Here is a 13,268-nt window from a genome sequence, read left to right as displayed (position 1 = left end):
CCCACACGTCACTTCCTCTCTCCCCCCCCCAACACCTCACACCTACCCCCACACCCACCCCGACCCCCCCCCCCCCCACCCCCCCCACCTGAGTGCTCAGTATCGCAACACTCAACACCCCCCCCCCCTCTCTGACAGTTGCTAGCTCTTACCACCCTGGGAAAGTCATTCTGTGTTGTCTCAGGCTGCTCCCTGAAATTTATTGCCTACCTTACAGCAGGTTAGTCGTTTGCATCAGTGGAGGGAGATCTCACAATAAGAGTTGCTATACTGATCACTTTGAAGGTCACCGACAAAGACTGCCCTGAATACCTGTAACATAAGAAGATTGCTAGGTAGAACTATGGCCATTTCAGCCCAGCTTTGGGATGAGATGAAGCCAGGTCAGTGAAGTCTTCTCCAGACTGTATGGTGTAGGCTCAGGGGGCAGCAGGCTGTGGTAGCTAAGGACTTGGTAAGTGGCCACATACTTGGGGAAAAGGAAGGCAGGTTCACCTGAGATGGTTAGGCAGTCCAGGATGTGTTGGGAGGTACCATGATCTACCAAGAGTGCCAGGTTTGGAATTCCCATCAGGACTGCTAGGTTAGATGCTCCCCTGACGTTTCTGATCTGCTTCTTGAGCTGCAAAATGGATTGCAGAGAATTCTTGTGTTAGCCTCCTCATACGAGGGTCAAAGGCAAAAATATAGCTTTTATATGTAGCTTTTGTGAACCTTGAAACAGTACTATATTAATATCCATATTTGATAATAAACAGGATTGACCCTTCACACAACGGAGTGTATGAGGTTCAGGAAACCCACCTTCTAGTGTTGGTATTTCATTTGGAATGCCAAATTCTGTGAGACTCCTAGCCAGTGGTGTGTTGCCCTTTTCTTGGTCTGGGCAAGCATTTGAAGAAAAGAAAAGGTGTTTTTTGGTGGGGAGGAGGAGCTGGGACCCTTTTAATAGAAGAGTATGAATAGAGCAGAAGATGCTATATTAGCCTTCCTGTGCCCTGTCCTAAGCGGCCATGTCACCTTGACTTTTTTTTGCCTTTTGGGGAGCAATTGGGGTTAAGTAACTTGCCCGAGGTTACACGGCTAGTTTTTTTGTTTTAAGTGTCTGAGGCTGGAACCGAACTCGGGTCCTCCAGACTCCAGGGCCCACGCTTTACTCACTGCGCCACCTAGCCGCCCCACTTGACTTATTTTCTTAGGAATATTTGACTTTTTTGTTGCATAGCTCAGAAGAGAAATACTATCCTAGCTGTCACCCAGTCTGTTCTATATTCTATACCTGACTAGTAAGATTAAAGGGGATATTGGTGATGTTGGTAGCCCACTGATGAGCTGTTTCACATGATGAAACAACCACCTTTCTGTTTCACTATTGAAGCTAATTAGGTGAAGACAGACTGTTGAGTGATGTCCCCTTAGTTCAGTCCCTTCCCAGTGAGTTCACTAGTGTGTCTCTACATTCATTCTTTTTGTTTTTTTAACTTAACATCTTGTCTTTCCAGTTAACAAGTGTATATTTTTTCTTTCTCCCACTCCCTCCCTATGCATTGAACAATTAAGAGAAAACACTCATGACAAATGCACAGTCCAGAAAAACAAATTTCCATTTGGCCAAATCTTAAAATGTCTTACTCTGCGTTTAATGCCCATACCTCTCTGGCAGGAGAGGGGGACAGTGGCAAATTTATGTTTGAACCTGGGAATTTTGATTTCGTTAGTCAGCTATAAAGTCTTTCAAAGTGGTTTTCCTTTTTAATATTATTGCTGTTGTATAATTGTTTTCACTCTCCATCTTTTTATATAGGTTTTCCCAGTTTCCTGTGAAAACATCCCTTTCATCATTATTTGTGGGATAATAATACTGTTATATTCATATACCGTAATTTATCCACAATGGGTGACCACCCTCTTAGTTTCCAGGTTTTTGATACAAAGAAAAGGATTGCTATAAATATTTTTGTACATATGGGTCCTTTTCCTCTATTTTTGATATCTTTAGGATATGAGCCTAATGGTGGTGTAATCCAAAGGGTATGCACAGTTTGGTAACTTTCTGGGTGTAGTCCCAAATTGCTTTCCAGAATGACTGGATCGATTCACAACTCCACCAATGGTGCATTAGTGTGCATGTTTTCCAGAAACCACTTGCAACATTTTGTCATTTCTTCTCCTGTCATCTCTGCCAATTCAGTAGGTGTGAGGTAGACCTTAATTGGATTTAATCTGCGTTTAAGGTTGTTGATACCTTGGATTTGTCCCCTTGAAAACTTCCCTGTCCCTTCCTTTGACTTATTGATCTCTTTCCCTTTACTCTCCCTGTGCTTCTCGCTCTACAGTAGCCGTAATCTGTGCTGCCCCTGGGGTAGATGGGGCATGGTGGCGTGCCCAAGTTGTTGCCTACTACAAAGAGAGTGATGAAGTTGAGATCCGTTACGTGGACTATGGTGGATACAAAAGAGTGAAAACTGAAATTCTTCGACAAATCAGGTCAGGTTACATCACCTCGAGCTGATGAGGATCTGAGCCAAGATCTGCTTTTGGCAGAGCCAGAAGTTTTGTTGAATGATAAACTTTGAATCCCAAGCTGATAATCTCCCCTAGTATCTCTTGTGTAGCTGATTCTAAATAACTTAAAAAAAATTTTTTTTTTTTCTTTTTGGAGTGGGGAGGGCAAGGCAACTGGTTTTAAGTGACTTGCCCAAGGTCACACAGCTAGTAAGTGTTGAATGTCTGAGGCCGGATTTGAATTTAGGTCCTCCTGACTCCAGGGCCAGTGCTCTATTTCACTGCGCCACCTAGCCACCCCTCTAAACAAGTTATAAAAATCATGAATGTTCAGTTTTAATTAGTATTGTATGATTAATTAGATTAACATAGATTAAAGGAGATTAACATAGTCCAAGAGGAGTTGTGATTTTTTAAGTACAGATTCATTCATTTAACTGCTCTAAATTTCAGTGCTTTATGTAGTTTTTCAGTTAATCCTTGTGTTGAAGTTTCTCTTTTGCCTTAGGACATATTTCTTTCAGGGGTAGCTAGATGGCACTGTGGATGAGTACTGGTCCTGGAGTCAAGAAGACCTGAGTTCAAATGTGGTCTAAGATATTTACTAGCTATGTGATTCTGGGCAAGTCTTAACATCGATTGCCTCAAAAAAGAAGAAAAAGTGATCTCTTTCTGCCATACTCCTTGTTTTCTTTCCATTTTCTTCCTTTTTATAAAAAGGATCTTATGCTTTTAAGATTATGTGTGTGTATAGGTGTATATACATAAGTGTGTGTATATATATATGTATACATATACCTATACATACATAAATATATACAAACATACACATGTATATGAATGTGTGTGTACACACACACACACACACACACACACACATGCAGCTAGCTGGCTCAGTGGACAGAACACCAGTCCTGGAGTCAGGAAGACTTATCTTCCTGAGTTCTAATCCATCCTCAGCCACTTACTAGCTGTGGGACCCCGGGCAAGTCACTTTATCCCTGTTTGCTTCAGTTTCCTTATCTGTAAAATGAGCAGGAGAAGGAAATGGCAAACCACTACAGTATCGTTGCCAAGAAAACCCAAGAGATGAAATAAGTGATCACTTTAGGAGATTCATTATTCTCACGAATTGGGACCTAGCTATAAAGTCAAACACACTGTTTTGAATTCTTGGATACCCTTCTCTTTTAAATGATCTTCTATCCATTATCATTAGTATAGTTATTGGAGGGGTTTGGGGAGAGAGAGTCCAGATCTGTGATTTTATTAGTCTAGGGAATCCTTGTTACAAAAGCTTCTTCTACAGATACAGGTCAGCAACTGTAACTTGTAGTCTTATTGTGGCTTGGGGCATGTAGAGGTGAGATGATTACCTCTATGGTCTCACACAGTATGTGTCAGAGGCAAGACTGGAACCAGATCTTCTGACTAAGGTAGCCATGCTGCCTCTCATGGATAATTAATTCATAGTTGATTTAAAAAAATTTGAAAAGTCACTTGGATCATATTTAAGATCAGATTATTATTTTGAATTTACCTGTTTACATCATGTATTTCTCCCTTCCAATAAAAAGGAAGCTCCATGAAGGCAAGAATATTTTATTTTTTTATCTTTGTCTTTGCATACCCACTGTCTAATATATTATAATACCTTTACATTTAGTAGATATTTAATAAATGCTTATTTATTTGAAGTGATTCCCATCCTAAGGGAATGATGTCTGCTGGAGTTCTTCTTGCAGAAAGAATTCTGCAGCAGGCATCCTGTGGAGGGAAGAAGGGTCACAATAGGAAGGGAAATGAATGGAATTTTCCCATTTTAATTACTCTCACAAGCCCTGCTTTGTCAGACTGTGAATTTGTTGCTATAGACCTTGCTCCCCTAGAGTAGGGATGGGGAATTAGCCCAGGCAAGTGCCCCGTTTACTTGCTGAGAGCTGGGTCAGTCCACCTTGCCAGGACTAGGTGGTAGAAAAATCTAGTTGTACAGCAGAAGGTATAGAGCTGAACGTTTTATTTTTTTAATTTTTATTTTTTAATCTTTTTGGAGGGGAGAAGGTAGGGCAATTGGGGTTAAGTGACTTGCCCAAGGTCACACAGCTAGTAGGTGTTAAGTGTCTGAGGCTGGATTTGAACTCAAGTCCTCCTGACCTCCAGTACTTTATTCACTGTGCCACCTAGCTGCCCCCTAGAGCCATGTGTTTTAAAAGCCAAGCCTTTCAGTTTCTGGCAACAGGTTTCTGTGTCCTTTCTACAGATCTGATTTTGTCACACTGCCATTCCAAGGAGCAGAAGTCTTACTGGATAATGTGGCACCTCTGTCAGGTAATAGATTGTATGCTGTCTTTTTTTCCCCCTTTATTTTTCTTCCAAGTCTTAGATGTAAAAGAATTGTTCCCTAGCAGGAGTTGAAAAGAGTTTCATTCATCCCAGGTATAGTTCTCCCCTTCATTTTTACCATGTTTCTGACTTTAGTCTCACTTCAACTTGAGATGCAGTCAGCCTCCTACTGTAGTCCAGATTCTACCATCTTTGCTAGTCATTAGACCTACACCTCTGAGCATTTCTGTTGGTATTCATCTGTATCAGAGAGGCAGAGAGGGCTACTGGACCGGAAGTCAGGAAGACCTGGGTTCAGATCTCACCTGTTGATACTTGATGAATGACCCTGGCAAGTCTCTCTAATACTTAGTTTTCCCATCTATACAATGTGAATTACCTGGATTAACACAGAATTGTGAGTTTCAAATAGAATAATAGAGGTAAAAATGCTTTAAAAAACTTAAAAGTACTGATAAATGCCAAGTATTGTTATTTTTATTATGCTTGTTTTATTATTGACTAAGAATTTTCAATTCCTATGTAGAGTTTTTCTTAACAACAACAATAGGGTGGCGCAGTGAATAGACTGGCCCTGTAGTCAGGAGAACCTGAGTTCAAATATGGCCTCAGACACTTGACACACTTTCTAGCTGTGTGACCTTGGGCAAATCACTTAACCCCAGCTGCCCTGCCCTCCCCTCCCCAAACCCCAACAAAACAACAATAATAAAAAGCATTTATTAATACTTGGAGGTCTACAAATATCTCATTTTATCCTCACAGCCATTCTACGAGGTAGGTGCTGCTATTATCCCCATTTTTCTGATGAGGAAACTGAGACGAGCAGATCAGGGATATGAGACCTGCAGCCTCAAGGACATATGTGGTCCTCAAGTGCAGCCCTTTGACTGAATCCACACTTCCCAGAACAAATCCCCTTAATGAAAGGATTTGGACTCAGTCAAAAGGCCACACCCAAGGACCTAGAAGGCCACAGGGTCCCCACCCCTGGAAGCAATTTGCTCAGAGTCACGCAGCTTGTCTGAGGCCACATTTGAACTTGGATCTTCCAGGCCCAATGCTTTATCCCTGAACCATCTAGTTACTTTACCATTTTCAAGTGACCAGATTTACCAATATGCATCGAACCTTCGTAGTAGGTCCCCTGTGGGGAGTTTACCTTCTTGTAGGGGGAAAGGAACACACAAACAAGTGTAACATAGAACAAATTAGAAAGTTTTACGAATCCATAATAGGGAGAGACTCCTTCTACCTGAGGAGCTCAGGGAAGGCTAAATGGGCAGATCCTTACCAGGAATAGTCTTGAAGATAGGATTTCACTGAGGGGGTAGATTCTAATCTTAGAATCGTTGGAGCATGGAAAATTAGGAAAGGTAACTTTTTCTGGGTATACTTCAATTTTAGCTGAATGGAAGATGGGAAGAGAAAAAGGTTGGAAAGGTACTTTAGAAAAGTGAAAAGATTAAGAGAAAGGTATTGGATTTGATGCAAAGTCATTGATGGCTTTCAGTTGGAGCAGCTAGGTGGTACAGTGGATAGAATGCCAGGCCTGGAGTCAGGAAGATCTGAGTTCAAATTTGACCTTAGATACTTACTAGCTGTGTGATCCTGGACAAGTCACTTAACTGTTAGCCTCAGTTTCTTCATCTGTAAAATGAGCTAAAGAAAAAAATGGCAAACCATTTCAGTATCTTTGTCAAGAAAACCCCAAATAGGGTTGAAGAATTGGATATGATTGAGAATGCCTGAACAGCACCGACACTGGATTTGATGTAGTGTCATTGGTAGTCTGCAGTGGAGCAGTTTCAGATTAGGAATAGAAGTCAGATTCCAAGGTATTGAGATGTTAGCAGGTGGTGAGGTGTACATTAAGTGTAGCCAACACTTTTCAGAAATTTGAGTATTTTAAAGGGGGAGAAGAGTTGGGATGATTAAAGGAATTGGAGGTAGGATGTTGGTGTTTTGTTGTTTTTTTAAGGACTAATGAAACCTGTGCATATTAATAGCTACTAGAAAAAACCAGTGAGAAGGGCTTGAAGATCAAACCTGTGTGGCCTCATCTGACACAGAAGGGCACAAGAAGATGGGTGGAGGCTGTTGTTTTGTCAAGTGGCAGGTTGAAGGTGGTAGATATTTTGGAACTGAGTAAAGTAGGGGGTTGAAGTTGCCCCAGTGCCCTGGGGATTGGACAAGAAGAAACAGTTGAGAAGAGATTCTGTGGGGATTGTGATAGAGGTTCAAAAGAGATTGATTTTGTGTTACTTTTCATAAGGAATCAAACCCCCCTAAGGATCTCCTAAGGATCTACAGCATTTTCCTTCATATAACACTAGGATTCTCTGGCCAACTGCCTAACATAGGGAACAGACATCAGTATCATTGTTTTCTCCAAGTGAGATTTTAATCCAGGATTATCTTTCTTTCCTCCCCTCTTTCCCCTGACCCCTTTATTCTTCCCAAAGATGAGGATCATTTTTCACCAGAAGCTGATGCAGCTGTAAATGAAATGACCAGAGGTACACCATTGCTTGCTCAGGTATGAATAATAGATTCTTAGTTGGAAGGGAACTTGGTGGCCATCTAGTCCCATGCATGTAGGAACAAGTTTCCCCTCCATAACATTCCCTTTAAATGGTCATCCACCTGACTTGAAGATTTTCAGTAAGGAGGAACTTGGTACCTACAGAGCCTTCCCATTTTGTTTTGAGATTCTTCTAATTGTTAGGAAGTTTCTCCTCAGATTAGATCTACCACTTTAGCTGCCACCTATTATTTCTTGATTGCCTCTCTGTGGCCAAGCAGAGTAATCTAAGCCTTCTGTATGTCAACTCTTAAAATGTTTCGAGGATAGCTATTCTGTTTTCCTTCCTTTCATTTCTCTTCTCCCCCTCCCCCTCTTCCACTTGATTCTCATATGGCATGATTTTGAGACTCCTTACATCTTGGCCACTGTGTTCAGATGTTCTCAAGACTGTCAGTTTCTTCTTAAAACGTGATGTCCAGAATTAGACAATATTGTTACAGATCCTCTTTCTCTCTCTCTCTCACTATCCATCCATCTCTATCTATCTATCTATCTATCTATCTATCTATCTATTAGAATTTCAGGGAATTATCAGTTCGCTAGTCTTGAGTATTATGTCTTAGTGTAGCCTATTAAGCCACAAATAATGCAAGAAAATTAGCTTTTTGACTGCCTTGTACTAATAATTCCTGAATGAGCTCATCATCCATCACATACCCCAGACTAAATGCTCTCTAACGAGCTTCCCCCATCTTGTACTCGTGAGATTTTTCTTTTAAACATAAGTGAAGGAACAAGATTCTTTTATTTCTTCTTGTCTTACTGGATTTGATCCAGCAATCTAGCCTATTAAGATTTTTTCGATCCTGTTAGTTTATTTTCCCAATTTTGTGTCTGTATATAGATTTGCTGAGCGCATCAGTGTCTTTGTCCAGCTTATTGATGGAAATATTAAACTGCATGAGGCAAGCAAGATCCCCTGGGCGTCCCAATAGAGAGGAACCTACTGATTAATGTCCCTGTTTGGAGTCTTGTAGAGGTTTTCTGTTACTTGGTCATTGCCCTTGGTTGGACTGGCAATCTCTAATAAAGATTACAGTGAGTGGCTGTCTTAATCCTATTATGTTTCTCTATCTCCAGGTTACCAATTACAATTCCACCGGCCTGCCTCTCATACAGCTATGGAGTATGATTGGGGATGAGGTAAGAGCTTTTGAATTTTTCCTACTGAAGTGCCTTGCTAGTAGTAATAGCACTGGAGATGTTGGGTTCTTTTAGGAAAATTCTTCAATTCTTGGCTTGGGACTTAGCTGGTCCTTTTGCTTTCATAAACTAAACTTTAGTTTGACCTTTTCTTTTTCTTTCTGGAGAGCCTGTTTGATTTAAAATTTTTTTTTTCAATCTATATGTATTGTATGCATGTATGTGTATATCATTATCAATCTCTGTATATCAATATCTATGTATCAGTCTGTACACCGATTTTATCACCTCTCTTTCCTTTTGGAATGTTTCTTCAGATATATTTAAATTTTAAGAGTAAGAGATCATCTTGCATATTATGAATTTCACACACACACAGAGAATGAATGACTGCATTCAAAATCCATTTTGCACATCAGTTCCTCATGTCACAGGTGTGACTTTAGAACAACATCAGTATCTTGTTATCTGAAGTTTATTGTGGCTGTTGCCTTCAATGACCCTTCTCTTTTCCAGGCGGTGTCCATAAATCGAACGCTGGTGGAAAGAGGACTTGCTCAATGGATAGACAGCTACTACACAAGCCTTTGATACCCCCCCTCCCCCAGGCAACCACCTGAATCCTTTTTTGCACTGTATTAGAATTGGACTTGGCACTCATGGGAAAGACTTGTTTCACATCAGAATACAAAATGTTGTCCTACCCCAGTAATAGTAATTTTTTGGGCAATATTGTGGTCACTTTGAGGAAACATAATCTCATCTCTATGGAAAGCAGGGATATTTTTTTTAAAGCCACAAAGCAATAACTTTTACAACTCCCTAATGTGGTTTAAACTTAAAAATTTTTTTTTAAAAAACATCCTACAAACTAGGGAAGGGTCTTAATAAAATCAAAATCCTTTCTTCTCTTCCTTCCTCTCCACCCCCAAAATTGTGGCTATTCCTGTTTCATGAGTACAGTAGCATTTTAAGCAGGGGTATATTGCCTGCTTAAGAAAGAGAGTTTGTTTTACTTTTAAAATTTGTTGCCCCTAAGTTCCCTAAGTCTGTGTGTCTAGTGTTAATGTGTACAGCCTGCTTGTTTAAAAAGTAGACATTGTACACACCCTCCTCAAGGAATTCATCTGTTGATCAATAGGAAACCAAACTTTGCAGAAGTTAGGTATAGGACAACAGCCACAGTTTTGGCCTCTGGAGACTCACCCCACTCAGTGGGGCCAGGAAGGTGGGCAAAGGAGAGCACCTGTCAGACTGCCAAGCCTAATTGTAATTTGTAACCATTTTCTATTTGTGCAAACTTTGTAAATATATAAAGAAAAAAATCACTGTAATATTTTGTACAAGAAACACTGGAGAAGAAAGGGAACTAGGCTTTTTTTCCACTCCCCCCAGTATCCTCAGTTAGGTAGACACAGTTCACTGTGCATAGTCCTCCTAGCTGTCATTTCCAAAGCCTCTTGGCCAAGACGCTTTCTGCCCTACTATGCACAGGATGGCATGATCAGGATTGCTGTATGGTATGGGTTTAAGAATTCTTTGCTATTCTGCTGTACAGATCTGTAAAAAGTAACCAGATGGAATTAATATTGCAGTGGTATGTCTTTTTGATTAATTCTTTGCTCTTTTTAGACTGGCAAAAGAATTGTGCAATTTAAAATTGTTAAAGTAATTTAAGCTAACTTAAAACTTATATAAAAAAACACGAATTGTATCAACTTGAGCCTCTTTTCTTGAGTGAGTATAATTGCTGGGGTCACATGGGAAGCTTATGTGCAAAGTTTTTTGTCATGTACCCTGCCAGTCCTTGGTTCCGTTGTAGATACCAACAGCTTCTCTCCCCAGCTTTTTCCTTGGAAATTGGATAAGGTCCCATTTGTCCTAGGTCTGCTTATGTGCAAGATAATGATGGTGATGACAGTTCTGCTTGCAAATGAGAACAGGTAAAACAGGAAACCAAAGGCCCAGGGAGGGCTAAGCTTTGACCAGTGCTAATAACTTTTTTGGAAATCTCATCTGACTTAAAGCTCTTTTTCTTTTTTGCTTTTTGGAGGGCAATTGGGGTTAAGTGACTTGCCCACAGTCACACGGCTAGTAAGTGTGTCAAGTGTCTGAGGTCGGATTTGAACTCAGGTCCTCCCAACTCCAGGTCTGGTGCTCTATTCACTGTGCCACCTAGCCATCCCTCTTTTTCTTTTTCTAATAGATATACTTTAAAATTTTCCCATAACAATGGCTATGTCTACTTTATCTTATGTGGTACAGCTCCAAATAGCCACTCCATAGAATGTCTGAAACTATGGCATAGTCAGAGAAAGTAGTGTAGTAAAGGAAGGTTAACGTGCTTTTTAAAAAAGAAATGGTTGACACAAAAACTTTACTATATTTCCCATTTCTCATTAGAGAAGACAAGGGAACCTCTGTCTTCTCTAATGAGCAGTAGGAGATCTATGAACAATTGTTAGTGATTTGTCTGTTAGCCTAAGTAAATAGAAAGATATAACAATTTTGACTTAGTCTAAATATCTGTTCCCTTTCTCCTGTATGTCCTCCGTTATCTTTGTCTCTTTTACCTAAAGGGTAACAGAAGTTCAATTTCATTTAAGTTCCTCTTCATTGGTGTTTATATTGAAATATAAACTATAAGTACAAATTATATAAATCTAAAATATAATTTGAAAAAAGCATTTATAAAAACCAGTATGGTTTCTTATGTGTAAGGTAACCCTGGCAGTAGGCCCTCTGTTCAGCCTATCAAAACAAAACTCAAAGTAACAGATAATGAATGTCTAATCAGATCAGAAGGAACCTGATGAATGAGGTCCATAAAAGAGAACTAAAATGTTATAGTCCTTATTCTTATCATTTTAAAGCAAGTCTTTTGGAAATGGGATTTCAGGAACATAACTTAACTTTAAGGGTGACCCTGAGTCCTTCACTGACTCTTAGGTGATTAATTCTGGGAGGTCATAATTTTTAGTTCCTTTCATTTATTGAAAGTCCTCCTGGCTCTCTTTAAATGAATATCGACAGTCCTGATGTGGTGAACTCGGGTCACTCTACCTTGAACTTGGGCTAGGGAGAGACAGGGTCAATGTAGAAAGGGCAATGAATGGTTAGCCTTCCAACGGATAATCTCTTGTTCCCAACATGAGAGTTAGGAATCATAGTGGAGACTTATAGGAATTCCTGCCTCCTGCCACCACGGGGAACTTCCTGAACCAAGACTGGTTGCTCATAATCAACCATTCCTTTTTGTGATTGTTTCAAGTTCTTGTCTCTGCTTTTACAACCATTGTCCCAACCTCCAGCATCCCAGGGAGGAAGCAGACAGATGCTCAGGCTTGACTGTCCTCCCAAAGTTGAAAAGATGTTGGGCAAAATAAAGTCCCCTCCAGAATGAGCCTGGTCTCTCTTCTGTCTCACAGCTGAGCTGTTGCACAGGTTTTCTGTGGTGGCCCGAGGTGTGCCTGGTCCCTACCCTGCTGGCCATCACCCAGGAGGCTGGTCTCAGTACAGTGTCCCGAAAGCCTGAGTGCATTTAAAGCTTGACTTTTGAGACATCCTGTATTTGTAGTTGGCTTCTCTTTTGACAGACCAAGTGATAAGGGTGTAGCCATGAGGCTATGTACAGCAAACTGAATGGATTGTTGATGGGTTCTTATTAATTTTTTTTTCTTGAACACTTAAAACATCAACAAACACAATCATTTTAACATACAAAGAGCAGAAAAGAATGTATATGAAATATGAACTTCTGTTACAGTGTTATTTTTTAGTATAAATTAAATGTAGCCCAGTAGTAACAAAATAGTCCTTATGAACTTTACTACTCTCTATCCTGTATTTTTTTTTAAAGCAATCAGAGTTAAGTAACTTGCTCAAGGTTACATGGCCAGTTATTTTTGTGTGGGTGTGCCGAGTATCTGAGTCCAGAACCGATCCCAGGTCTCCCGACGCTGGGGCCGGCACTCTTAATCACTGTGCCACCTGGCCGCCCCTAAGCAGTTGGGGTTAAGTAACTTGCTCAGGGTTCCATGACCAGTTATTTTGTGTGGGTGTTAAGTATCTGAGGCTGAAACCGATCCCAGGTCTCCCGACTCTGGGGCCGGCGCTCTTACTCATTGTGCCACCTGGCCGCCCCTTATCCTGTATATTTTTAAAAATACTTCATTGACTTTATCTCTCCTCCCTCTTTTCTTCCTTGTCCCTCCCTCCCTCCCTTAAAAATGCTAAACTCTTAATGAAACAAAACTTCTTGAAACAAGCTTGTTTTTTTTTTTTTAGGAAAATCAATCTCTTACCAGTGTCTGTGTACAGTCTCTGAAGAACTGAAAATCTTTCAGAGGACACTGGGAGAAGCACATGGCAGGTGTGAGCAGGATGCAAGAAGAATTGATTGATGGATGTCAATGCACTAAAAAATAAAACAGGCTGGCTGGGTGGCACAAGTGAGGAACAACCAAATGCCATCCTGTGTCTGCCCTACAGATATTTTTTCTCTTTTTTTATTGGTTAATTTTTAGTTTCCACATTCATTTCCACAAGATTTTGAGTTCTAAATATGCTCCCCATCTCTCCCCTCCCCGTATCCCAAGATGGTGTTTATTCTAGTCTTTTTTTTTTTTAAATTTTGGAGGTGGGAAGGCAGGGCAATTGTGTTAAGTGTCTGAGTTGGAATTTGGACTCC

At 40.4% G+C, this 13,268-nt stretch overlaps 1 protein-coding gene across 2 annotated transcripts in view; it reads left to right on the top strand.

Annotated features, from left to right (window-relative positions):
* The window catches only part of AKAP1 (A-kinase anchoring protein 1), a 50,695-nt gene extending 40,399 nt beyond the window's left edge, over positions 1-10,296 (top strand). For both annotated transcript variants that reach the window (XM_069067449.1, XM_069067450.1), the window contains 5 exons: positions 2,337-2,487; positions 4,766-4,833; positions 7,314-7,387; positions 8,516-8,578; positions 9,095-10,296. In XM_069067449.1, coding sequence (XP_068923550.1) covers positions 2,337-2,487; positions 4,766-4,833; positions 7,314-7,387; positions 8,516-8,578; positions 9,095-9,169 — 431 coding nt within the window. In that variant the 3' untranslated portion in view covers positions 9,170-10,296. The remainder of the gene's footprint in view (positions 1-2,336; positions 2,488-4,765; positions 4,834-7,313; positions 7,388-8,515; positions 8,579-9,094) is intronic.
* Positions 10,297-13,268: the final 2,972 nt, after the last annotated feature.

The sequence above is a fragment of the Petaurus breviceps genome, unplaced genomic scaffold (genome assembly GCF_028583685.1).
Source record: "Petaurus breviceps papuanus isolate PSGF00001 unplaced genomic scaffold, PetGlider_PUasm1.0 90750, whole genome shotgun sequence".
In the NCBI taxonomy this organism is placed as follows: Eukaryota; Metazoa; Chordata; class Mammalia; order Diprotodontia; family Petauridae; genus Petaurus; species Petaurus breviceps.
Note: the sequence above shows the minus strand (reverse complement) of the source record. Positions and strands in the feature narration are given on the sequence as shown.